General features: G+C 36.8%; 4 protein-coding genes and 1 non-coding gene across 8 annotated transcripts; 3 read left to right on the top strand and 2 right to left on the bottom strand.

Moving 5' to 3' along the window:
* Window positions 1-1,253: 1,253 nt before the first annotated feature.
* On the top strand, window positions 1,254-3,038 carry LOC109180807 (serine/threonine-protein kinase-like protein At3g51990). 2 transcript variants are annotated; one of them, XM_019330525.1, is made up of 2 exons: window positions 1,254-2,749; window positions 2,859-3,038. In XM_019330525.1, exons 1-2 carry the CDS (start codon window positions 1,499-1,501, stop codon window positions 2,859-2,861), a joined length of 1,254 nt encoding a protein of 417 aa, XP_019186070.1. In that variant the 5' UTR covers window positions 1,254-1,498; the 3' UTR covers window positions 2,862-3,038. The 2 variants fall into 2 exon arrangements, with proteins under 2 accessions (XP_019186070.1, XP_019186063.1); XM_019330518.1 differs by having other exon boundaries at window positions 1,254-3,026.
* Window positions 3,039-6,327: 3,289 nt separating this feature from the next.
* LOC109180780 (calcium-transporting ATPase 4, plasma membrane-type-like) lies at window positions 6,328-12,642 on the top strand. Of its 3 annotated transcripts, none has more exons than XM_019330481.1 (6): window positions 6,328-6,644; window positions 9,126-9,147; window positions 9,226-11,330; window positions 11,417-11,588; window positions 11,691-11,989; window positions 12,084-12,642. In XM_019330481.1, the coding sequence occupies exons 1-6, from the start codon at window positions 6,471-6,473 to the stop codon at window positions 12,387-12,389; spliced, it is 3,078 nt and encodes a 1,025-aa protein (XP_019186026.1). In that variant the 5' UTR covers window positions 6,328-6,470; the 3' UTR covers window positions 12,390-12,642. The 3 variants fall into 3 exon arrangements, with proteins under 3 accessions (XP_019186026.1, XP_019186033.1, XP_019186041.1); XM_019330488.1 differs by lacking the exon at window positions 6,328-6,644 and adding an exon at window positions 8,058-8,615 and having other exon boundaries at window positions 9,093-9,147; XM_019330496.1 differs by lacking the exon at window positions 6,328-6,644 and adding an exon at window positions 8,962-9,013 and having other exon boundaries at window positions 9,093-9,147.
* Window positions 12,643-13,516: 874 nt separating this feature from the next.
* LOC109180832 lies at window positions 13,517-16,209 on the bottom strand. Its single transcript, XM_019330560.1, has 3 exons — window positions 15,932-16,209; window positions 15,084-15,395; window positions 13,517-13,751 (listed from the first exon to the last, which is right to left on the bottom strand). Exons 1-3 carry the CDS (start codon window positions 16,087-16,089, stop codon window positions 13,685-13,687), a joined length of 537 nt encoding a protein of 178 aa, XP_019186105.1. The 5' UTR covers window positions 16,090-16,209; the 3' UTR covers window positions 13,517-13,684.
* Window positions 16,210-16,282: 73 nt separating this feature from the next.
* TRNAM-CAU lies at window positions 16,283-16,354 on the top strand. Its single transcript has one exon. It is a non-coding gene; the product is annotated as a tRNA-Met (tRNA).
* A 539-nt stretch (window positions 16,355-16,893) lies between these two features.
* On the bottom strand, window positions 16,894-20,690 carry LOC109180800 (probable glycerol-3-phosphate dehydrogenase [NAD(+)] 1, cytosolic). Its single transcript, XM_019330507.1, has 5 exons — window positions 19,291-20,690; window positions 18,839-19,060; window positions 17,550-17,797; window positions 17,349-17,488; window positions 16,894-17,253 (listed from the first exon to the last, which is right to left on the bottom strand). Exons 1-5 carry the CDS (start codon window positions 19,934-19,936, stop codon window positions 17,133-17,135), a joined length of 1,377 nt encoding a protein of 458 aa, XP_019186052.1. The 5' UTR covers window positions 19,937-20,690; the 3' UTR covers window positions 16,894-17,132.
* Window positions 20,691-24,694: the final 4,004 nt, after the last annotated feature.

Below are 24,694 nucleotides of genomic sequence, written 5' to 3'. Positions count from 1 at the left end.
TAATTCGAATTTTGCTTTTTTTGATATGCGGAGAGCTATATATTTGAGGGGTTTATGATTGAAGCATGGTGAATTCAAATGGTCAATAGAAATAGTTAACTTTTTAAAAGTTGGGACAAAAATAAGTAAAATTACTTACTCTAAAATCTCTAATATGTTTGAGGCAACATATGTGAAAAAACACATTATGTAAATGCTTGTCTCAAAGATAATTTCTTCACTTAGCCTATCCTTATTCCTGTAATACTTTCTCACTTCCAAACATGTTCGGTCATACTTTTATATCATCAAATTTACAATTTCTTCACATCCCTATAATATTCTCTCACTTTCATATTATATTATAAATATAATAACAAAATAATAATAGTAAAATAACTAAAATAAAAATTAAAAAAAAAAAAAAGTACACAAAAGGGTACCATGCAAGTATGCAATAGCCTTTTGCAGGTATGCAAACTTTTTTTTTTTTTTTTGAAAACATTTGCAAACTTTCTTAATCAAGCCACATGGTCTGCAAAGTTAAGTAAAAACAAATTAAACAACTTTATGAAGCCACTTCATAGTCCACATCATCTTGCAATTGACAACATTTATGGGATAAGAACAATAACCTTATATGTTATTGGACTTGATTTATTTATTAATAACAATTAGTATCAACTTTTATCAACGTGAATTAGAATGAAACTTTTGTTTGAACCGTAATAGATAAATATTGATTAAATTCATTAAGCACATTAAATCAATATTTAATTATTTATGGGCTTTTTCAAAGTACTCAATCTATTGCTCCGTATTTGATTTATGAGAAAATTTGTAATCGCTATCGGAAAGTATGCTTTGACGTAACCCTAACCAGTTTGTGGTAAATCATTATAGGTTGTCCATAACTTATCGATTCAATCGAAGATCAATAGACAGTCCCCTAGAAAGTTGAATTTGAAATCTTTACTAAGGTAACTATTCCACCTATCTCCGTTCCCTATCTTTTCTACTACACTATTAATGGACTATCATTAAATACTAAATGCAAGACATATTATCCAACAAGATATCTATGATCTTATGACACATAATTGTAGCAGTTTACCAATTACCAACTGACCATGCTGGATTAAACCTTGGTTTACAGTTGTATCTCATTACCATCCCCCCCACTGCACTGCAAGTTTGACAGTTCTTGAATCTTGACCTAGCCCATTGCAAGGGGAGACTCACAAAATTCATTTCCGCATTTAATTACCCCTCTGAAACTCATAATTGTATTTTGTACAGTACTATGTTACACACTATCAATTAAGGATCTCAAATCTCAGGATTCCTTCCTTTCCCACTTCCATACTTTCATAGACCCCCCACAATAAATACATCAAGATTTAGCCATTATCAATTTATCATCCCACTTCACAGTCCACACCAAGCTCCAAAACAGTAAAAAAACCTTAAAATTCCAACAATTCTTGAATATTGTAACCTCATGTTTATGTGTTCATAGATGGGTTATCTTTCATGTAAAGCCGAATCATCTGTTTCAGTCTCAGATTCCAAGAAGACCCATCACAAGGAGAAGCCTGTTAAAGTCCAGGAATTCAGTTACAGTGATCTTGAAGCCGCCACTAATGGCTTCTCCGACCAGAAGCTTCTTGGGAGGGGCAGCCATGGCCTAGTCTACAAAGGGGTTCTCCGCAATGGCCGTTTGGTCGCCGTTAAGAAATCCTCCAGAGGCTCTAGTTCCACTCCCAGGCTCTCTTCTTCCTCGTCGCCGTTCGACAACTGTAACGAAGTGGAGAACGAAATCGATATTCTGTCGAAATTGCAGAGCCCCCGGCTGGTAAATCTCGTCGGGTTTACCACCGACGACCACGACCACGACCGCCGCCTTCTGGTGGTGGAGTTCATGGCGAACGGGACTCTCTACGACGCCCTCCACGCGGATTCCCGCCCGCCCGGGTGGGGGAGAAGGGTGAAGATGGCGCTCCAGACGGCAAAAGCAATCGAGACCCTCCATTCCTCCACGCCGCCGGTGATTCACCGGGATATCAAGTCGGCAAACGTGTTGATAGACCGGAATCTCAACGCCCGGTTGGGCGATTTCGGGCTGGCATTAAGGTGCCAAGATAATGACTTTAGGTTAAGGTCCACCCCCCCTGCTGGAACAATGGGGTATCTTGATCCAGGCTATATAACCCCAGATAATCTGAGCACCAAGACTGATGTTTTCAGCTTTGGGATACTCTTATTAGAGATAATCAGTGGCAGAAAAGCCATTGATGTGGCTTACTCACCCCCTTCCATAGTGGATTGGGCTATTCCTTTGATCAGGAGAGGGAAACTCATGGCTATATTCGACCCGAGAATCCATCCTCCCAAAGATCCTCTAGTGAGGAAGCAATTGGCTGTTGTGGCAGCCAAATGTGTGAGATCTTGCAGGGAAAGGAGGCCAAGCATGAAGGAGATTGTGGAGTGTTTGGGTGAGTTAAGTAAGGTGGTGCCCCTCCATTCTTGGAATGGTTTTGCCAATCCTTGTTTGATGGTTGAGACTACTGTGGGGTTGAGAAAGGTGGGTGAAGAAGCCCAGAGCTTTGATGCCAAATTCTCAAAGCCATTGAGGAATTCGCGGCGAGTTTACTCTGATTTGGGATCCCGGAGTAATCTGATGGAGTTAATGGCTGGTGGAGACGATTTCGTGCCCAAATCCTCCTCACAAAAGGGCTCTAGTTTGAGATGTAAAACTGGGAATTTGGTTGGCAAAGGAAACCATTCACCATTCCTTGGTTTGAAGCAATGATGAGTGCATAATCACCAGCCCAGTCTTTAATGATCAAAATCATTATATATGCTCTAACTGATGCATTTAGATCATTGCAGCTAATGAAACTCTATTTTGGTCTGCAGAATGTTAATCTATTTGTTTAGCTACAAGCATAAATGGTGCTAATTAAAGCACAGTGTTAGTTTCTGTACCTTTTGGTTGGTTTTGGTGTTCAAGGTTTAAGAATAAAGATGTTTTCTTGTGATGCATTGTTGTCTGTTTTTCATCCATGTTGATTGCAATACACAATAGTGCAGAGTGCAAGAGCAATAGAATCAAGATATGGTTTGATGACACATAATATAATAATTACATGTACAGAATATATCAACTATAGTTACAGAATCTGACTTGATAATTGATGACACACTAACACACATAATATGATAGTTACAGGTATAGGAACTATCAACTGTAGATACAGAATGTGTCATCTATAGATACAGAATCTAAATGTTATTTTTAGATCAGTGTCTACACTGTAAGGTAGACCATGATCCATGGTATAATTTGCCAGATTCTAGAATGTCCAATAGCAAGAGTCGAATATGTAATTGAAGTTGACAGAGAGACTCCCGCTCATGCCGAACATGTATCAATGACTCAATGTGGAATTGTGGATTAGAAATGACACAAAATATTCAAGAGAAGTTCTTGAACATAACAATAATGTTGTGTGCTTAATTAGTGAACCTTGAATAGTGAAAAGGAAAATGATAGATAATAGTAGGTGATGGATATACTAGATCTAGCTAATTCAAGAAGTCTAGAACGTATGGTACTCTAAGGTTGGCCTAGGAGGGTCGGACCAAGAAGAAGGAGTCGAGTTAGTGGTTTTCAAAACATGAAAATAACTGATAGTTGTTATGGCTATTATGCGCACCCGCTTTGCTCGAAGAGCATCCAAATAGCGCAGGACATTATCAAAAGAGCCATTAGATTTTTTGTATAAATAGTTCGGTTCTTGTTTTGTGACGATCAATGACAGAAATGTGTAGTGGGCCAAGAGAATTTCTGTAAATGTGTGCTGACTTTTTTTTTTTGACAGAAATATGTAAAACTCAATTACGACTTGTGTTTTTGGAGTTGTCCCGGGTGTATTTTTTTTTTCATTATTTACTCAAAACGCAAGTACGAGTTGCGTTTTTCGTATTGTATACGTTCAACGAATATGCCAAATGCGTTTTCATGTGATGTATCGAATACGTTAAAACACATTTGGGAGATGCGTTTTACGTATAATACTTTAAAATACGAAAAACGCAACTCCGAAATGCGGTCTATTTACCGGCGGTAGTCTGCCGGAATTGTGTGTAAAACGCAAGAATCACTTGCATTTTTCGAATTATACGTAAAACGCAAAAAGCACTTGCGTATTACGAATTATTCCGGTGCCGGTGACTTGGTATTCTAAAACGCATTCTCCAAGTGTGTTTTGTGTGGAGTCCTTTCCGGAATGCAGATTATACTTCCCGCAACTTTAGCAGTAATATGACCGGAGCTCAACAAGAATACTCAGGAAACTCAGCGCTCGATTGCAAGAACACTGACGCCAATGAGCCGCCATCTCCGGCTTATCTCTACACCTGCAACGGGCAGCTGTTCACTTGCAGGGCGTTTCTGATCTTCCGGGCAAGGTTTCCGTTCAACACTGTCCCCGCCATTGTAGCTCTCCTGTCATCCAACGCCTCAGAAATAGCACGACTGAACAACGCCGCCTCAGCGTTTTGTGGTTTTCCCGGTCGCCGGAAAGCGCCGGTATAAAAAACCAGTAAACGCAACTTGCTTTTGCGTTTTCGGTATAATACGTAAAACGCAAAAATAAATTGCGTTTTCGACTATACCGTATCCCCTAGAAAACGCATTAAGGTAATGCATTTTACGTATACGAATACGTAAACGCAACTACTAGTTGCGTTTTACGTAAATACAGGAAAAAAAAAATACACCGGGACACAACCAAAAACGCAACTCCCAAAGGAGTTTTGCACATTCATGTCAAAAAAAAAAGTGACACATTTTGAGAAATATCCGCTGTTGACTACACATTTCGGTCATTGATCCGTTTTGTGAGGACATCTTTTTATCTCTTTTTCACACTTTCTATTATAATACTCAAGCAATCAATAACAAGTAAACAAGATTTCTTTATTCTTTTATTTTCTTTGCATTCCAATTATTCTTAATCTATTATTTGAGTTAATTAATTATTAATTTTGACTTCCAAATTAATTTTCTCCATCAACAGGTGTGGTAACTATTATAGGCCCGTCCAATAAATTATATGCATTTATGCACTAATGTTTACATTATAAAAGCATTTAAATATTATTATATATTACCTTTTGAATATTTGTTAGCGAACACTAATCATATAATTATCTTATAATCATAAAGTTGATGTGTCATGTGTAGATTATATTAACTTGTGACAATAGACCTATTCCAACTAGAGGAGTATATTTGTTGATATTGGCAACGAATTACAAGACGGCCAACATCCGCACAAAATGGCCTTCCTCAACCTTTTGCAACATATTTTCGAGTCATCCACCAAACCCATCTCCCACCGTACACTGCACCATTAATCCAGAAATATTCCACACACATTTAGAATAATCACACAACCCTAGAATGTTTACATTATAAAAGCATTTAAATATTATTATATATTGCCTTTTGAATATTTGTTAGCGAACAATAATCATATAATTATCTTATAATCATAAAGTTGATATGTATGTGTAGATTATATTAACTTGTGACAATAGACACACATTCCAACTAGAGGAGTAGATTTGTTGATATTGACAACGAATTACAAGGCGGCCAACATCCGCACAAAATGGCCTAGTCTTCCTCACCCTTTTGCAACATATTTTCGAGCTGAGCCATCCACCAAACCCGTCTCTCACCGTACACTGCCCCATTAATCCAGAAATATTCCACACACATTTAAAATAATCACATAACACTAGAGTATGCATGATAATTTCATTTTGGACACCACACAAAGGGCATGTTAGAGGGACATCTACCCTCCCATTATATAAGTTAGATGTAGTGGGAAGCACATCACTCACATCTCTCAATCCAAAAATTTTTCACTTAGGAAACTTTTAACCTCTAAATTTTATTCCATGAAGAAAAGCCATTAGGGCACGGGGTAATGGTCCCCATAATATCACGTATCATCAATTCATCATAGACAGAACTTGAAGGAATTTTCATATAATATAGTCTCAAATATAATTGAAGTATTTTATTTGATTATATTATATTCAAATCTTATAATGTTGAAAATTCAATACATAATAAATACTCCATAGTTACTAATATTTGATCCAAGTCATTCCTAACCTATTATGGGACCTTTAATTAATGATAGATGCTAATTAATCTGTCCTTTTCATTCCCTAATTTTAGGAATGCAATGGTTGAAACTTTCTTACATCATATCCCTGCATGCTCACTAATACTCAACATACAAATTCAACACTCAATCAACTGCACATCCTGCGTATTGATTTACACATCCAAATCAGATCAAAACAGCATCCCATCCCATCCCATCCCATCCATCCATATTTTTCATCTTGATAGATCTATCGAGTACCGATCCTTCTTGCGGTGTGGACATGCAGAAGATGTTGTAATGGAGACATACCTGAGAGAGAATTTTGACGTTGAGCCGAAGCGGCCATCGGAGGAAGCACTGACGAGATGGAGAGCCGCCGTCTGGCTCGTCAAGAACCCTCGCCGGAGGTTCAGGATGGTGGCCGATCTCGCCAAACGCGCACGAGCCGAACGCGATCGCAAGAAAATGCAGGTACGTACCGTGCATCATCTCATCTCGATCTACCTCGTTTTTGTTATTCCTCCAATTTTTCAAAAAAGGAAATGAATGCATGAATGAATAATGTCATTTTCTATAGTTTTTTTTTCGGAACTTTGAATATATATAATAATACAATTGCATATCAGATTGTCGGAAAATAAAATTAAATAACATCTATAATATCTTATGTTCTCTTAGAAACAATGAATATAATACTACCATTAGCTAGATGCATTTTTGTCAATCCGGCATTTGAATGGTCATTTAGTCATCCGATTGGTACCGGAGGTATTCGATAGTGTGATCATGTAAGCTCACTACCTCAAATTAAGAATTTTCATTCATAATTCTTAGACTGAAATTATCCCAAAGTATGGTATTGTCAAAGTGAGGTGGAAGATGACATGAAAACATAATTTTTTCAATTTTATTTTTATGTCAAATGGCTTACAAATTTTCTAAGCCATTTGCTTGGCAGCTTTTGCTCGGCAAAAGCATTTGCAAGCCGGTTGTTTGGCAAAAGCTGCCTTTATTTTTTTTTTTTTTCTTTTATTATTATTATTATTATTATTATTTTATTATATTTATAATATGATATGAAAGTGGGATTCATTTTTAAAAGTGGGAGGAATTTGATAAATAGTAAAGAATTTGTAAATTTAATGATGTATGTGAAAGTAAAACTCATTTTAACAAATGAGAGAGATTTGCAGGGATAATGTTAGCTTTGCAAGTTAAATTTAAAATTTTGTGATTACTGAATTAATTATATATCTGACCAATTTAAGTATGGATTGTCCTATATAGAGATTATATATTATATATTATGGTCATAACTATGGACAAAAACATCATTTTCCCGCAGCTTTAGAATCTTCTTCTTTTGGATTGCTATTGACTTTGATCCAAACAGCATTAATTTAATCTGTTTTCCTGTGGAAAAGTCTGGGTGAATGAATGTATGAAGACCGCATATTCTATTCTTCAATTACAAGGTAATGTGCCATTTCAACGTAGGAAATTTCTCGTAAATTGCATGCAACTTTTATAACTTAGCTTCTAAAAAAAAAAAAAAAAAAAAAAAAAAAAAAACGCAGACATGAGTGCAACGTTAAGTTCATGAACGTTGAACTCGTACCAGTCAGGGTTTCTGCACTGGAAATTTCAGCCTCCGCCGCCACCACGGCGGAGTCAAAAACTGGTTAATTACATAGTGTGTGTGTGTGTATATATATATATATATATATATATATATATATATATATATATATATATATATATATATATATATAAATCATATGTGTATATTGGCTCATATAAGTAAGGGAGTGAAAATCTACAGTGCTGCGTGTATCGGTATAAACTAAAAATGTTTGAAAAACTAACACTTTTGCTTTGTATCATGCTGCCTGATATGCATCTTAGAATTTTTATATAAATATAGTTTTCTAAGGTCAGAATTCAGAGTTCTAAATAGTTCAAACTTGTGTCATTGCCTACGTTTCTATGGGTTTTCAAAAATTTTATTATGCTATATATAATTTCTTTGGAATTCGAGTTTCAGTTCATGAATAACCGAGTCTTCTTCAACTTGAACCACAAGAAAGACAATAATATTCTATATGTAGTGTTTCTTGTCCTCATGCATGGCTTACCTTGATTGACGTTGGGAGACTGGGAAAATCCATTCTTTCTAATAATTCTTCTGCTATTATATTGCATAGTTGTTTTCTGGTATGAACAACTCTGGGCCGGTTGTTTAGCCGAAATAGGAGAAGAACACGACAGAAAATCACCTCTCCGACCAAAAGTCTAACTTTTTGGTCGTCCCTGAAAAGGGATGTTTTTTGTGGAAACCGGACTGGTATTTGGTCCAAACGTAAGATATACGTTTGTTTTGTGCCATGAGATGAGTGGTTCAAAAAGTAGAGCCAGAGAGGGAGCATGAAGCTATACGGACTTGTACGTGTACCGGATCTCTATTTTTTTTTATTTTTTTTTTTACGGATTGTTAGTTCTCTGTATAAGTTAATCCAGTTCATCCCTTTTCCTGGTCTCTCCTACCCCTCTTCTACACCTTACCAAACACAAAGAACAACCTTAATTAGTACATCGTTGAGTGTCGAATCTTTTGAGAGTTTCCCTCTGTTTCGTCCCATGAATCTGCGCTGTGAGAGGTTTATTTGTTGGATGTTTGAGGCTTACTTAAATAAAATATTGAAAAGTTAGTACCTGATATGATGGGTGTACAGGTCTCTGCTAGCTCATCTATGTATGCATTGATGTTGTGTTTAGTAGCATGTTGAGCTGTCTTTTTCTTGCTATTTGTAGTGTTCTCTGTTAATGGTATAATAACAAGGGTACTTTGTCCAATTCGACTGTTTCATATGAAGAGTTTCGAAGTGTATTTGATTCATCTGACTGTGTTTTTCATCGCAGGAAAAGATGCGAATACTTTTGTATGTGCAGAAGGCTGCCTTGCACTTTATTGATGGTATGATCATGTTTGTGTTACACAATTTTCTGAATTTAGTTCTTGTGGGGTTACCTGCTTACCATTTGGTGTATACAGCGGCCAGTCAGATTGATCAGCCAAGCATTTCAGACGAGATGAGAGAGGCTGGTTTCCAAATTGATCCGGAGGAGCTTGCTGGCATTGTTCGTTCTCATGATTCCAAGCGTTTGGGGTTCCACGGGGGAGTGGGAGGTTTGGAGCGAAAGCTGTCTGTGTCTCTTGAGAATGGTGTGCCCTCGAGTGAGATTACGAAAAGGCAAAACCTCTTTGGGTTGAATAGATTTGTTGAGAAACCTTCCAGGCCTTTCTGGATGTTCGTGTGGGAGGCTCTTCAGGACCTAACTCTCCTTATCCTCATGGTTTGTGCTGTGGTCTCTATAGGTATTGGGATTGCCACGGAAGGGTGGCCGAAGGGAATGTATGATGGTTTGGGGATAATTCTCTGTATTTTCTTGGTGGTTTTAGTCACTGCAGTGAGTGACTACAGGCAATCTTTGCAGTTCAAGGACCTGGATAAAGAGAAGAAAAACATTCAAATTCATGTCACCAGAAATGGGAGCAGAGAAAAAGTTTCTATCTATGATTTAGTTGTTGGGGATATTGTTCACCTCTCTATTGGAGATCAAGTCCCAGCAGACGGGCTTTTCATCTCGGGTTACAGCTTATGGATTGACGAATCCAGCTTATCAGGGGAAAGCGACCCGGTTAGCATTGATGAAAAGAACCCCTTTCTTCTATCCGGGACTAAAGTCCAAGACGGAGCAGGCAAAATGCTGGTGACAGCAGTTGGAATGAGAACCGAGTGGGGAAGATTAATGGTCACCTTGTGTGAAACCGGAGAGGACGAGACACCATTGCAGGTGAAACTAAACGGTGTAGCCACTATCATTGGCAAAATCGGTCTGGCTTTTGCTATCTTGACATTCGTGGTGCTTACAGGCAGGTACTTGGCAGTAAAAGCAAGTCTTGGAGAAATCACGGAATGGGCTTCAAACGATGCGTTACGCCTCATGAATTTCTTCGCCATTGCTGTAACTATACTAGTTGTTGCTGTTCCCGAAGGGTTGCCACTAGCCGTGACACTAAGTCTGGCATTTGCAATGAAGAAACTAATGAATGACAAGGCTTTAGTCAGGCATCTTTCTGCCTGTGAGACAATGGGTTCTGTTACTTGCATTTGCACAGATAAAACCGGAACATTAACTACAAACCACATGGTTCTAACCAAGTTGTGGATATCGGGCGAAACCAAGGTAATAAACCAAATCACTGACCCTCGAAACGCTTTGAAGGCTTTAATATCAGAGAAGACACTGACAGTTCTCTTGCATTCCATATTTCAAAACACGAGTGGTGAAGTGGTTAAGGATAAAGACGGGAAGAACAACATACTTGGTTCACCAACCGAGATGGCATTATTAGAGTTCGGGTTGATACTTGAAAGTGATTTCCAATCAAGATCCCGGGGCTCCAAAATTGTAAAAGTTGAACCTTTCAACTCAACTAAGAAGAAAATGTCTGTTCTTGTGGCTCTTCCAGGAGGTGGCCATAGAGCATTCTGTAAGGGTGCATCAGAAATCATCTTAAGTCTTTGCAACAAAATTATTAACAAGGAAGGGAATTCCATGCCTCTATCTGATGAACGTAGAATCGCTATCTCCAATGCTATAAATAAATTCGCTTGTGAAGCTCTGAGAACACTTTGCCTCGCTTTTCAAGATGTAGAAGACTATTCTCCTAGCAGTAATATTCCAGAAAATGACTATACACTCATAGCTCTCGTTGGAATCAAAGATCCAGTTCGGCCTGGTGTGAAAGAAGCTGTTCAAACTTGTTTAAATGCAGGAATTACAGTGAGAATGGTGACCGGTGATAACATCAACACTGCTAAAGCCATAGCAAAAGAATGTGGCATACTGACTGATGATGGTATAGCCATCGAAGGCCCAGATTTTCGTGACAAAACCCCTCAAGAAATGAAGGATATAATGCCAAAGTTGCAGGTTATGGCACGATCGTTACCTTTGGACAAACACAAATTAGTTACCATGCTGAGAAGGGATTTCCAGGAAGTGGTGTCAGTTACTGGTGATGGGACTAATGATGCTCCTGCTTTGCATGAGGCTGATATCGGATTAGCTATGGGCATAGCAGGAACTGAGGTTTGTAACTCTTTTCTCTTCGATTATCCCCAAACTTTTGTGAACCCAATCCTGGTTTTCCAATGTCTTTAGAATCTGTACTGCAGGTTGCCAAAGAAAATGCTGATGTTGTGATAATGGATGACAATTTTTCAACTATATTGGTTGTGGCAAAATGGGGTCGCTCGGTTTACATTAACATCCAAAAGTTCGTTCAGTTCCAGCTGACAGTGAACGTGGTTGCCCTCATGACAAACTTCATTTCTGCCTGTCTTATAGGTAGTGAACTGAACCGGACCATTTCATTCTGTGTTATTGCTTCACCCTGAGCTATGGAACTATGGATGCTTAATTTAATTTACATTTAACTCGTGATCTTAGGCTCGGCACCCCTTACTGCTGTTCAGCTCCTTTGGGTGAATATGATCATGGACACTCTAGGTGCTTTAGCACTCGCAACAGAGCCTCCCAGTGATGAACTATTGAAGCAGCCACCGATTGGAAGGAATGTTAACTTCATTACAAGGATCATGTGGAGGAACATCATAGGCCAAAGCATTTATCAAATGGTAATCCTTTGTGTACTCCAGTTTCGTGGGAAGGATCTCTTAAACCTTGACGGTCCACTCGCTACTATAACTCTAAACACCATGATCTTCAACACCTTCGTGTTCTGCCAGGTATCCCCAATCTTGAGCTTCTAAGCTGGCAAATTTCCCCAACTCCTTGACTCTGAGCACTAAAAAGATGTTTTTTTCTTTCTTTTTCTGTTAGGTATTCAATGAAATAAACAGCAGGGACATGGAGAGAATAAATGTTTTCAGTGGCATGTTTAGCAGTGGATTATTCATGGGAATCATAATCTCCACAGTGGCTTTTCAGGCAGTGATAGTGGAATTCTTGGGGACATTTGCAGATACAGTGCCATTGAGTTGGAACCTGTGGGTAGCCAGCATCTTGATGGGGGCCGTAAGCTTGATCATTGGAGTTCTGCTGAAATGCATCCCGATTAACAACTCTGAAACAATCAAGAACCATGACGGTTATGAGCAGCTCCCATCGGGACCCGACCTGGCATGAAGAGTAGGTTAGAATTTCTGCGGATTTTGTTTACCCAAATTTATACAGAATGTAGCAGTCAAGAAATATTCCTTTAACTATAGCTCTGTTTGTTCTTTGTTGTTTTTTTTTTCTTGATAACATTGAGATTCAAGACTGCCCTGGCCTTCCCATTATAGAAGGCAGAGAGCTGTAGTTCCTTTTGTTATTTTGTCATCTGTAATTCAATTTTGCCATTCCATAGTGGAAATTTCTACCCATTGTTTATGTAAAATGGAGAGTGAACTCATTATTTATAAATTACAGATACATGCAACCAGGCAACTTTCAAGTCCTCAAGTAATCTAATCTAAGTTCCCCATTTTGCAAGGTTCTTCATTAGTTATTTGTGCTCAAGTAATATAACTAAGTTCCCTTTAAAGAATGGATATAAATACCCTTGAGGGGGCCTCATTTGTAACCAAGCAACTTTCAAGTGCAAGTAAAATTTAATTTAAGTTCCCTTTAGAGATGGCCTCATTTGTAACCAAGCAACTTTCAAGTGCTCAAGTAAAATCTAATCTAAGTTTCCTTTAAAGATTTTGTATGGTTTCTCATTAGTTTTTTGCCTTAAGTGACATATTGTTTTCCTAGCCCGTGACATATAGATCTCACAGATGGTTCTTAATTTTTTGCCTTACAGTGACATATTGTTTCCCCAGCCCGTGACATATAGATCTCATAGATGGTTCTTCATCAGTCTGTGACATATTAGTTTCATTAGTCCGTGGCATATAGATTTCACCGTGACATATAGATTTCACAGATGGTTCTTCATTAGTTATTTTTGGCATATTGAATGTGAAAATATTTGATCTCACAGATGGTTCTTCATTAGTCCGTGACATATAGATTTCACAGATGATTTTTCATGAGTTATTTTTGACATATTGAATATGGAAATATTTGATCTCACAGATGGTTCTTCATTAGTTGGCAATTGAATGGAAATATTTTAGGTTCTCACTTGACGCTGAAGGAGGAACAAGTCCATGACATACAGATCTTATTGGTGTCATAGTTCATTTTCTTCATTAGTTATTTTTTGCATATTGAATGTGAAAATATTTTAGGTTCTCACTCCAAATTTCTGCTTTTGAACAAGTTCAAATTGAACAACAATCATTTCAAACTGACTTTAGATGCAAATTGTATGCAACAAAATGCATAGTGAATGTGAAATCAATTGCCAGTATTGTAGTACATAAACCAACTACAAGATGAACAAGAGCATTTTTCTACAAGTCGTATAAACTCTAGCCGATTTTGTTCATCAACTAAGATGAAGAGTTGGCTTGCTTTCTTACAAACAGCTTGCTTATGTCTTCTGTGACGACATTGCTCCTGCCAACAACCACTTTAAATCATTAGTAAAATCGTCATTATCTACCGTAAATTATGATGCAGTATCAAACTTTTGCATTGGTCTACATAAAAAGATGCATTGGTTTACAGAAAAAGAGAATTAGCTTCATTCTTAACAATTACTCATATAGGAAAAGTTAAATAGCATTAAAGCCGAAAGGTTCTGGTCTAGAAGGGTAAGTATAGAAAATGAACTCACTCTCTTCATATGCAGGCAGTCAGCCACATATAGAATAGAATATAACACCAGCCTAACTGACAAAAATAGCGAAAGGACCCGTGGGCCCCAATAAATGCAAGGACTCGAAACTGCGACCTATAGGTTGCAGGTGAGGGTACTAGCCGTACCAACTAAGCAAACAACACCCTAGGTCCCGTGGGGCCCAATAAATGCAAGGACTCGAAATTGCGACCTATAGGTTGCAGGTGAGGGTACTTGCTGTACCAACTAAGCAAACAACACCCTCTCTTGTTAGAGAAATGTAAGTATGTAACTGAACCTCCACATTCATAAGTCAGGTTCAAGATTTAAACATTGAAGATCGAAGGAACTACAGTATGATTATAGCTTTCGACAATTAGTACAGGTAGAGAGAGATCCATCCTTAATAGTGAAAATTGAAAAGGATTTTGTTTTCATTGGTAACAGAAAACATTCCTTTAAAACTTTTTCCACAAATGGGTTAAAATGGCTCACCCAAGAATGGTCCACACGCCATTTTCATCAAACTAAACTAATGGGGGTTCTACTCCAACTCAAGTATTTCTCTCCTCACTAAAACTTCTGTCCTTTTATCCTTCACCTTCATGCCACCCTCCCCCATACTCTCTCTCCACAGCTCTATGCCTTAAAGATGGATTTCTAATTTCGGTTATATCTAATATATCCGTATTGCGCCTTCCATACACTAAGCACTTGCATCATGGACCTAACATGTTTAACTACTTCTCATGGTAAGGCAGTCTACTCTTCCGTCAATGGTTTAGCCTAGCAAAGTGTTATCAATTTCCCTTTTAAATGTTTGGCTTTAATTGTCTCAAATGTTTCAGTTGTTTGTGCACCTAACTTCTTTTTTTTTTTAATTATTCAATTACTAAAGTAGAGCCAGTAGACAATATGTAGAACTCCATTAGTATATCTTGCACGCTCACGTAAAGAATTGAAACAGATAGCAAACATAAATCTATAAAATATGCATCCTAGTGCTAGCCAACTTAAGAAAAAAGGTAATATCATAAACATATATAGCATAACAGCATCATACCAAATGTTCTAAGAAATAATGACAATAGTTTCAGCATCAAGCTCACCTTCCAGCAAGTTGAGGGGGAAGTAGATGACCACCTACAGTGTCAGGAAAATTCTTCGTATGGGGCAATGGACCTTTTGGGACTTTACTGCGTGGATAGCTGCTGGATGCTGGCCCACTTAAGTCTCTCTTCTTTGTTGCGTTTTCAGCCATGGCTGCTGCCACCCGAGATGAATGGTCAGATGCACGATCAAGATTAGCTGGCAATGAAGGCGAATTCAAGAGGAATGAAGCATCAGGAAGTTTCAACTCAGATGGTTGCGATGGATGGGAGAATTCCAATTTTTGCTTCTTTGAAAACGGCTCTGCTTGTCTACATGGGCAAACAAACGTAACCGCACATACTAAGAAGCAAGAACAATATCAACTAAAGAGTAGTAAATAACACTGCTGAGCTCATCCCAATTACAACGAAACATTTTCATTCTAGAGATGCTGCAATTACACATCTTGATAGGACTTTAATCCATGGATAATGTTCTAGCAGCATGAATTTTTTAAAAAAAGAAAAAAAAAATCATGAATTTCCCCAAATTAACAAAAGACTAGCTTCATTGAGTATTAGGAAGCATCCTGAAGAAAACCCTTCCATTATTCGAAATAATTCTACATGAATAAGCACAAAAATTTAGCTGCAATTGTAATAAGCACAAAAATTTAGCTGCAATTCTAATAAGCACAAAAATTTAGCTGCAATTCTAATAAGCACAAAAATTTAGCTGCAATTCTAAAATAACAAATAATCCTGCATTGTCTAAATAAACAAACCCTAGCTGACTTTGCAACGAAGAATTTGAAACCACGTGAATGGGAATTCAGAATCTTTGAGAAATGGAGAAAAATTTATACTTGCTCTCGATCCGAGAAGGGGGTGGGACCTCTCTTGGAGCAGCTGGGGATTGTGAGGCGGCTGCTTTCACTTCTTTTTGCTGGTTTTGTTCTCTCAATGGTTCTTGTAACTCTGTATCTTCTTCTTCATCAGAAGATTCATAATCCACTAGTGACATCTCTCTCTCTCTCTCTGCTCGATTTACTGTTCGTCTTTCCCCACCAATCTTCTACCACGCTGCTACCCTGTCACTGAGGCCGGAGGTCCTAGAAGAACACGCCAATTACTATTACCGGAGTTTTTTTTTTCTTTTTTTTCCGTTTCACCCAAAACCATGATACATTAAGATATAATGGATAATCGAACAAAAAATCAGAGTGGCGCAGCGGAAGCGTGGTGGGCCCATAACCCACAGGTCCCAGGATCGAAACCTGGCTCTGATAATTTTTTTTAACCTAACAAGTCAGCCTACCCGTCCAAAAACTTTAATAACCTACTTCTTTGTCTTTTACTTTTTTTTTTTTTTTTTTTTTTTTTTTTAACAAATCAAATTAATATATAAAAGATAAATCACTAAAAAAAATTTTATTAAAATAAAATTACTTCACCACTTTAAGTACATAAATTCACCCTTGTAAGTACATAAATTTAATAGCATCAATGTCATTTTAATTCACTAATATAAATACATAAATTCACTATATATTATCAAATGTAAATACATAGATTCAATTCATTATTGTCTTTGTCATTTTAATATATCTCTTGCTATTATTTTTATGTAACTATGACCAATGACCTTGTGATCTAGTAGCACATAATAATTTTTCCAAATAGCTTTAACCCTCGGTAGAGGTAACATTGACTCTTTGTACTTCAGTAGGTTCAAAAAATAGTTATGAACTGATATTACATTGTAACAGAGTTAATACACAGTAGTACTAAAACAAAAAATGTAACTATGAATCCTATAACTCAATAGTAAACCCACAAGAAAACTTTAAATTCATAAGCACTATAAATATTTATCACAAAATTAGTAATGGGATCCCATAACTCAACTTTATTAATTCAAAAAACAAAGAACATGAATGGAACTAACAAAACACTCACCTCTTCCCATCACCCTGAAACTAGTCTACATAACTTCAAACAAAATCTACTGAATACACAACTATTTTCAGGACTGTAAAAACAAACTGCAAATTTAACAACACTACACTACTTCCCAAGTAATGCAGGTCTGTAGAAGGCATGGCTTTGTGCAATCTCAATCCGATCCCGGGGGTCGTTCATAGTTTCGTCTCTCAGCGCCTGAAGAATAGCCTCGGTTGATGCCTCTCTAAATTGTTGAGCAAGGAGTGCGTTTAGATTTTGCATCGGAAAAAAAAAAAAAAAAAAAAACCTCGAAGAATAGTAAAAATAATGGCTTGGTACCTCACTATTAGAATTTTATATAACGTCTTTAAGATGGGGCAAAGTTCGACTGCTACAACGTTCTTGTTTTCACCCGAATCATAAATGTTTAAACTTGATTGACTGAGCAACTCGTAGAAGGCTTTCACTGCCGAAACTCCCTATAAGAACATGATTAGTCGCTACCCAATCACTACATCTTAGAATAATTAAGAAACGTACCTGTATCATCCCTTTCCCCTTGATGCTATCGCCCATTTCGAGACTTAATTCTCCTTTAGCCAACTTTTGGCCATACCATGCATTACGACCTTTCAGAAGGGTCACATATGTGTCAGCCAAGAGAGGACCCGCAAGTTTCTCCGGTTCTTCCGTCAAAAGATGAGTAATAAATATCATCTCAGATGTACAATGTGCGAAGTATACTGACTTGCTTGTGGCACTCTCATTCGTGAGAGCTGCTACCATACCTGTTCGGTCCAAATCAAAGTTATAAATGAATTCATGCTACGAGTTCAATTATTTATATACAAATTGTGACTTCTATTACTTTTTGCATTCAATCGTATTTATTTATGCGTTCTCGTTCATTACAAATAACCAAAAATAGAAAATGGATTTATCAATTAATATCACAAGCAAATGTAGAGTGCAAGGGATTAGACATATTGGAATCTGGGAGACACAAGTCTCATCGTTTACATGAGGGTAATGTTATTTCAAAGGGCCGGTAAATCATTCTTCAGAATATGCAAGGGACATTCAATACCCACACCTGATGATTTGTAAGCAACAATTTGGGAGACATTAAAGTCGGGATAAGAATAGCAAAGCTTCAAATAATGGGTGAAAAATTAATTTCTTATATTATCTGTCAACATCTTCTTTAAGGCTAATAAAACACAAAAAGAAGGAAGATGACATCCTGCCTTGCTTATTATCAATAGGGGACGAGAGTTTATGCCCAAGAAACAAGCCATCTTTTTCAGTGCTACCTAAAAGCTGTATTTACGAAAAAGACAGACATGGTTCCACTGTTCACCTCCAATTTATAATCAAATTATAAATAACAGTCCCCGGGAATAACAGTGCCAAGACTTAAACTGATGTCTAAAATAACAGGAAAGGAGGCAATCACTTAGTTATCTATTAGACCCTAATCAAGCATTTCTAGTTTGTTGAAATTGCATGACAATAAAACCAGCTTGGCTGGCGTGAGTGGCTATGCACTCTCATCCGTTAAGAGAAGTCGGGAGTTTGAACCCCCTCTCGTATGGAAAAACCAATCTGGCCAGCACTTTGCCCCTTAATTGGGCCGGGCCAGTGCGAATGGGGATTAGTCTGAGTATGGTACGGGCTTAAAGGTGCCTCCTGCAGTTAGGGCCTGCTCAGGACACCTCATGCCCTGACCAAAAAATAATAAAAAATTGCATGACAATACAAAATATTGCATTGACCGTGTACATATTCAAGGCTACTAGAGATTCGAGGAAGGAAGAGAAAGGTTTTACCAGCTCCAATGGCATACACATTCTTCAAACCACCCATAACCTCATGCGTCACTAGGTCACCATTGTCCCACACAATAAAGTGTGGCTGCCTCAAAAATTTTGCCATTGCTTTTCTCCATTTCTCAGCTCCACATATACGAGCATTAGCATATTCTCTGTTGTAAATTTCAGATGCAATATTAGGTCCCCCAAGATACAGGATGTTCTCTAGAGGAACTCCAGCTGCAAAATAAAGTTTCAAGATGAGAGGAATAAAAGGAATAGAACTCATCAAAGTAGAACTCTACAATTCTACATCAATAGAAAAAGATTTTGAGAGACATTTGCATATAAATCAGCAGAACTTAGAGATGAGAATCCTCAGGAATGTCATGAATTGCGATTACTAATTTCATATTGGATATATCAGAGTTGAATGAAAACTTTGAGGGGAAAAGATTAAGAACCCTTACTTGCTCGATTGATCATCTGAGTGGGGGTAACTAGCCGAGGTTCAGGCTCTAATTCAGCTTCTATCCCCTTTGCTAAAGATATAATGACAGGAATAGTGATTCTTTCCTTCCAATACCGACTAATTTCTTGAAACACTACTTGAGTTTCGGTCGATGGCAACCCATTGATGACAATATCAGCATCCCACACGGCCTCCTGCAAGTTGGTGACAACCTTTAAAGGGCAAAGTGGTGTGTCAATCATATTCATGCAAAATCCATCCTTCAAAATCTCATCTGCATTTAACGTTCTATCACCTAATCTCGCCTCTACATACTTCAAGTATGCACACCGTCTTATTAGCCTCCTTAATACACTTTCCCTTGAATTGATCACCTCGAATAGATGCTCAGCTGTAGCTCTATCAACGGCTCTTCCAGCTCTACGCCATATCCTAATTTGAACCTTCTCTCTAAGCCCGCCATATGCATCTTGCAGCATTGCTATAAAAACACTACCCCACGCCCCTGCCCCTACACCTACAATTCTCAAGGGATCACCATCTGCTTTCCCAAATAAAACCCGAAGCTCATCCACCTTTTCTTCAATAGAAACAGACCCATTCAAGTACACACGATTGCTTTCTCCCTCAGTAGCTCCAACCATCTTCCTAAGTGCAAATCACAATACTAAAACAGCTTAATCCACTATTCATGCACTACAAAAAATCTTCCTTTCCTACTCTGGTTATCTTCAAATCTACAAATCTGAATGCAAAGCAGTAAAAGGTGTGGCTAAGATCCAATTTTTTTGTATAATTTGAGATTACCAAGAAGAAATCTGGAAAAATCAAAGGTGTCAGCAATGGAATAGACGAATTATCGTCGCAAGACAACAACTTTATTGCTGAAAATCAAGAAACCCTAGTAGTATGAGTTTTTAGAACATTGGTTTTAGCTCAATTCCTGGATATCACAACCATTTATCCCAAGAAGAAAAAGGCTTGGAAAACTCCGTAGCAGGGGAAACTTCGGTGAACTACCCAACCGAAAAGTCGGCGCAAAAACAAGAACGCAAAAGTAAACACACTAAGGAGATAATAATATGCTACACAGCCTGGCACCTTGTCGTAATGCTGAAGAAATGGCGGCGAGGGAACTAAAATACCTACAACAACGCCAGAAGGATTCAGAGAAACTCACGCGTTGCTGATGGGGCGGAAGAAATGGGTAAAACCCTGGAAAGGCGCGGATTATGATCAAGAAATTGTGACGAAATCATGCAGATTACTTCTGGGTTTTAGCTGTTTGGGTTTTTCGCGTGAAGAAAATGAAATGTGACGAAAATCTGAGTTTGTTTCCAGAATTGGGCTTCCACCGACTGCCGTGTGATTCCGTCATTTTCACCCCTACCAGTCCCCGGATGAAATCACATTAAAGATACCCTTATTTTTTAGTATCTCGCACATTTTTTTTAGTACTTCGCATATTCACATTCTTGAAATATTACATTAATTGAAATTTTAAACAAGTAACAATGGACCAGGATTCATATTGTAATATGGACTATGGTGCGTATGTATATGTCTTATATGATAAATTCTTGTATTTTGTGTTATGAAATTTTATACCTGAAACAAATTAATAATTGTATTTTGTGTTGTGAAAGCCTATAACACAAATTAAGTACCTAAACTATATTTTTTTTAAAACAAAGCGAGCATTATTATTAACGGTAAATAGCTCGATGGGTGGCAAAATTCTGAAAATCACACAAAAGAGCCAATTTGACCTTTACAAACAAAGAATTAAGAGAACAAAAAATAGAGGGCGAGCAAACACTGAGACCCACCGCTGCAAAAATATCGACAACCTGATTAGCCTCCAGATAAACATGCCTGATCGAAGAACCCCACGACGAGAGGAAAGACGAATGAAGAGAATAGCTTCATTTATCTTCCACGGGATCCTCGCCATCGTAGAGGAAACAATATGAGCAAGAGTTAGAGAATCAACTTCAATAAAAGAAGGCAACATAACCATTGTATCACACCATTGAAGAGCATAACTCAACGCTAAGGCTGTTTAAAAAAAAAAAAAAAAAAAAAATTACTCAACGCTAAGGCTTTGGCCTCAAGAGCCGAGGAAGACGACTGACGGAAACAAAGCCCAGCAACAATCTGACCGTGAGAGTCCCTAAGGCATGCCTAAACTATATTTGAAAAATATATAAATATATAACATGTATGTATCTTGTGTTGTAATTTTTTGTGTCTTGGATTATGAAATGATGTACCTTATGAGTACAAATTATGTATCTCATCATTTCGATCCAAACTCTATAATGCTATATGTAGACTTTAGTCCATGATATAAATTTATCATCGGATAGTGATTATAAATTTTTCTCATTATCTAAAAAAAACGATAAAATGGTTATTATAAATTTTGTATTGCTATTAAAAATCTTATATAAAGTATAAAGTAATATATACTCCATAACATATTAATATTAAAGTAATTATAAGTAATGCGAAAATTTTGAACATTATTTAATAGTTTTTTATCTTTTATTTTTCTTTTAGATGGATAAAAAAAAATACAATCAACTATGCTTCTGTTGTAATGTTTGTGCTCGTTGGCCTTTACCTCTTAACCGGTGATTGCAGGATTGAATTACAATGTAAAGATAAAAGTGAAGTGAATGTAGAACAATAGACAAGGAGAGCCAAGACAAGGAATTCTTATTCAACCATTTCTATCTTCCATACAACCATAACACATCTATATATAATATACAAATGTAACGGAAGACATAATGCAGCCATTAATCACTTAACCGTTACATAATCAATACTAATAATGGCCACAATAAAAACATATTTATAACACTCCCCCTTGGACATTATTTGGCCACGATCTTGCCTCATTAAAAACTTGCTAGGAAAACCCTGTGGGAAAAATCTAGACAATAAGAGAGTACAATAGAAAATATATTCATGCCTCATTAAAAACTTCACTAGGAAAACCACGTGGGAAAAAACCTAGTTGAAGAAAAGAGTACATGATATATGTAAAAACATATATTGTATTGGTCGCCTCATTAAAAACCTTAACTTAAGAAAACCCTGTAGGAAAAACTTAGTTAAGGGAAAAAGAGTACACCATAAGCGCAGCCTTCAGGGCATAATCTGCATAATCTTCAGGATTTTGGAGTTTGTTCATTTATTAACCAATTATTTTGCAACTTTTCCCCATTGTCATTACTATATCATACTCATGCCTCGTTAAAAACCACACTAGAAAATCCATTGGGAAAAACCTAGTGAGAAAAAGAGTACATGGTATATATATGCTGCAAAAAGTATAACTATTAGTCCTTTTAAGACCCAATCTACAGGATTGACTCAATTGAATATATACGCTGCAAAAAGTGCAACTATTAGTTTTTTTAAGACCCAATCTACGGGATTGACTCGAGTGAATGTACTTCATGTCTCCCCCTGAAGATAACAATTTTCAAATTCTACATTGCCTGTAAAATCATTGTTTCTAAAGGGTGTAGAGAAGGGATATGGTACAATTTTCAGGATTGTCATTAGAATTTATCATATTTTCTCATGATCATCTGGACCAGTAAAATTATTTATAGTTTATATTTTGTTGCTCCACCTAAATATAATAATTTTTCTTTATCTACCCATATCAATCTTATGGATATTTTGTAGGTATATATTTGCTAACTTGTCACTGGAGCAAACCTTCTGTACAAATATTTTATCACTCTTCTGGAGTTCATGTGGATCAAGGTATTTTATATCATGAAAAACTATATACGTTTTTATCTGTAACAAGTATGATGACTTCATGCCAAAAAACATCAATACAAGTATTTGTACCTTGATTTACTATTCGTTATCTTATCTCATAACTTAACATCATCAAGCTCTTTACATATTTCATTGATGATTACACCATAAATATTGACTGAGATAATAAATAAGTTCATTATCAACTCTTTATTGAGCACATAATGGTACATATTATTCCTTCTATATGAGGATAATAACCCCATTCGCAACTCTTTAAAGAGTAAATAATGACACTTAAATAAATCCTCATTTCGGAAATTATAAATCCATTAGGGATTTTTCAAGATAAACTAGAGGATATGTTTAGGATATTTTCAAGAGGAAACAATATTTAAGTTTCCTAATCACATATAAAATTACTAGGCATGTTTATGATAATATGTTTTCATACTTTATTATGGGGGAGAAAATACCTTTAGTCAATTTATTGACTATAAGAAAAATCATAGTTAGTAACTTACTAACTTTTATACTTCTTATTTTGTGATTTTCATTCATCACATTTTGAGAAAATCCATCAAGGATTTTAAATATAAGTAACAAGTTACCCATATAAATATGTGATAACTATAACTATTAGCTACATATCTAATTTATTTACTGCTAGTTTTATTGAATAGCGGAATATAAAGCCATGACTAATATTGGGTCTCTGCGAAAACCCTCAACTCGCCTTTTATTAGCGAGTTTTGATTTGTATGCCTTAATTGCTCTTTTCTATCAAAACAGTTAGCACGATGCAGACGTTATGCTACTGTTTTTATTTCTGGATCCAGATTTAAGTATTTATGAGCAATAGAGGCAAAAAATGTTGTCGACAACTATAACAGCTTTGTAAATATCTTTTATACACATGGCAATTTTGTATCAACAAATATATGGCATTTCCCAAGATTATTTGAATTTGGTTGTTCCGCTTCCCCAGTATTTTAGTTGTTTGGTGCACCTACAATTTTACTGGGGGTTTTCGCCTTCTAGACGAATATCTTCAGGATAAAATTTCTATATTTTTGGAGTGATGAAATTTCTATACTAGATCTAGTTTTGTAAATTCTTAAACCAATATATGCTTCTGGCATAATGATAGAGATGTTTAGTCCTAATTGAGGATTTCAACTCTTAAGATATTTTCTATGGACTTAGTCACTCCTTAGGATTTCTAGCAGATAATTTGTTCAATGTCTGAACTTCTGGTTCTATAAGGCTAGTACATACGATTTTTATCAATTTCTTGGCATTTAATTAATTAGAAAAGTTCAAATCTGCCCCTAATGCCGAGAAAAGATCTTAGAATGCAACCAACATCACCGTTGATTTCTCATGATGGGATATAGCTAGAAAGGTTGCATACTAAAAACAATTGAACGCAGATAGGGAAATGCATCATGTACTAGCGTATGTGATATGTAGTGGATCAGGATATTCAATTTTTGAAGGTCCCCAAAAAGAATATTTCCTCCAAAAATGCTTAATTTGCTTTCCGAAAAAAATGCTGTAAATAATATGAGCAATAATATGTCTTGCATGCATGGAGCTAACACCTCATAGTATGT

Source organism: Ipomoea nil, unplaced genomic scaffold (assembly GCF_001879475.1).
Source record: "Ipomoea nil cultivar Tokyo-kokei standard unplaced genomic scaffold, Asagao_1.1 scaffold0188, whole genome shotgun sequence".
Lineage (NCBI taxonomy): Eukaryota > Viridiplantae > Streptophyta > Magnoliopsida > Solanales > Convolvulaceae > Ipomoea > Ipomoea nil.
This window is presented reverse-complemented; position numbering and strand designations above follow the sequence as displayed.

What these genes read in the sequence shown, in the direction of transcription:
- LOC109180807 (XM_019330518.1), top strand. Translation starts at nt 1,499, where the DNA reads ATGGGTTATCTTTCATGTAAAGCCGAATCATCTGTTTCAGTCTCAGAT.
- LOC109180780 (XM_019330481.1), top strand. Translation starts at nt 6,471, where the DNA reads ATGGAGACATACCTGAGAGAGAATTTTGACGTTGAGCCGAAGCGGCCA. An exon ending in GCGATCGCAAGAAAATGCAG is followed by an intron (nt 6,645 to 9,125) that starts GTACGTACCGTG and finishes TATGTGCAGAAG; the next exon opens with GCTGCCTTGCACTTTATTGA. An exon ending in TGGGCATAGCAGGAACTGAG is followed by an intron (nt 11,331 to 11,416) that starts GTTTGTAACTCT and finishes TCTGTACTGCAG; the next exon opens with GTTGCCAAAGAAAATGCTGA.
- LOC109180832 (XM_019330560.1), bottom strand. Translation starts at nt 16,089, where the DNA reads ATGTCACTAGTGGATTATGAATCTTCTGATGAAGAAGAAGATACAGAG. An exon ending in CCTTCTCGGATCGAGAGCAA is followed by an intron (nt 15,396 to 15,931) that starts GTATAAATTTTT and finishes TTGCCCATGTAG; the next exon opens with ACAAGCAGAGCCGTTTTCAA. An exon ending in CCCCCTCAACTTGCTGGAAG is followed by an intron (nt 13,752 to 15,083) that starts GTGAGCTTGATG and finishes GGTTGTTGGCAG; the next exon opens with GAGCAATGTCGTCACAGAAG.
- LOC109180800 (XM_019330507.1), bottom strand. Translation starts at nt 19,936, where the DNA reads ATGGTTGGAGCTACTGAGGGAGAAAGCAATCGTGTGTACTTGAATGGG. An exon ending in TGTGTATGCCATTGGAGCTG is followed by an intron (nt 17,798 to 18,838) that starts GTAAAACCTTTC and finishes TGGACCGAACAG; the next exon opens with GTATGGTAGCAGCTCTCACG. An exon ending in AGGGGAAAGGGATGATACAG is followed by an intron (nt 17,489 to 17,549) that starts GTACGTTTCTTA and finishes ATGTTCTTATAG; the next exon opens with GGAGTTTCGGCAGTGAAAGC.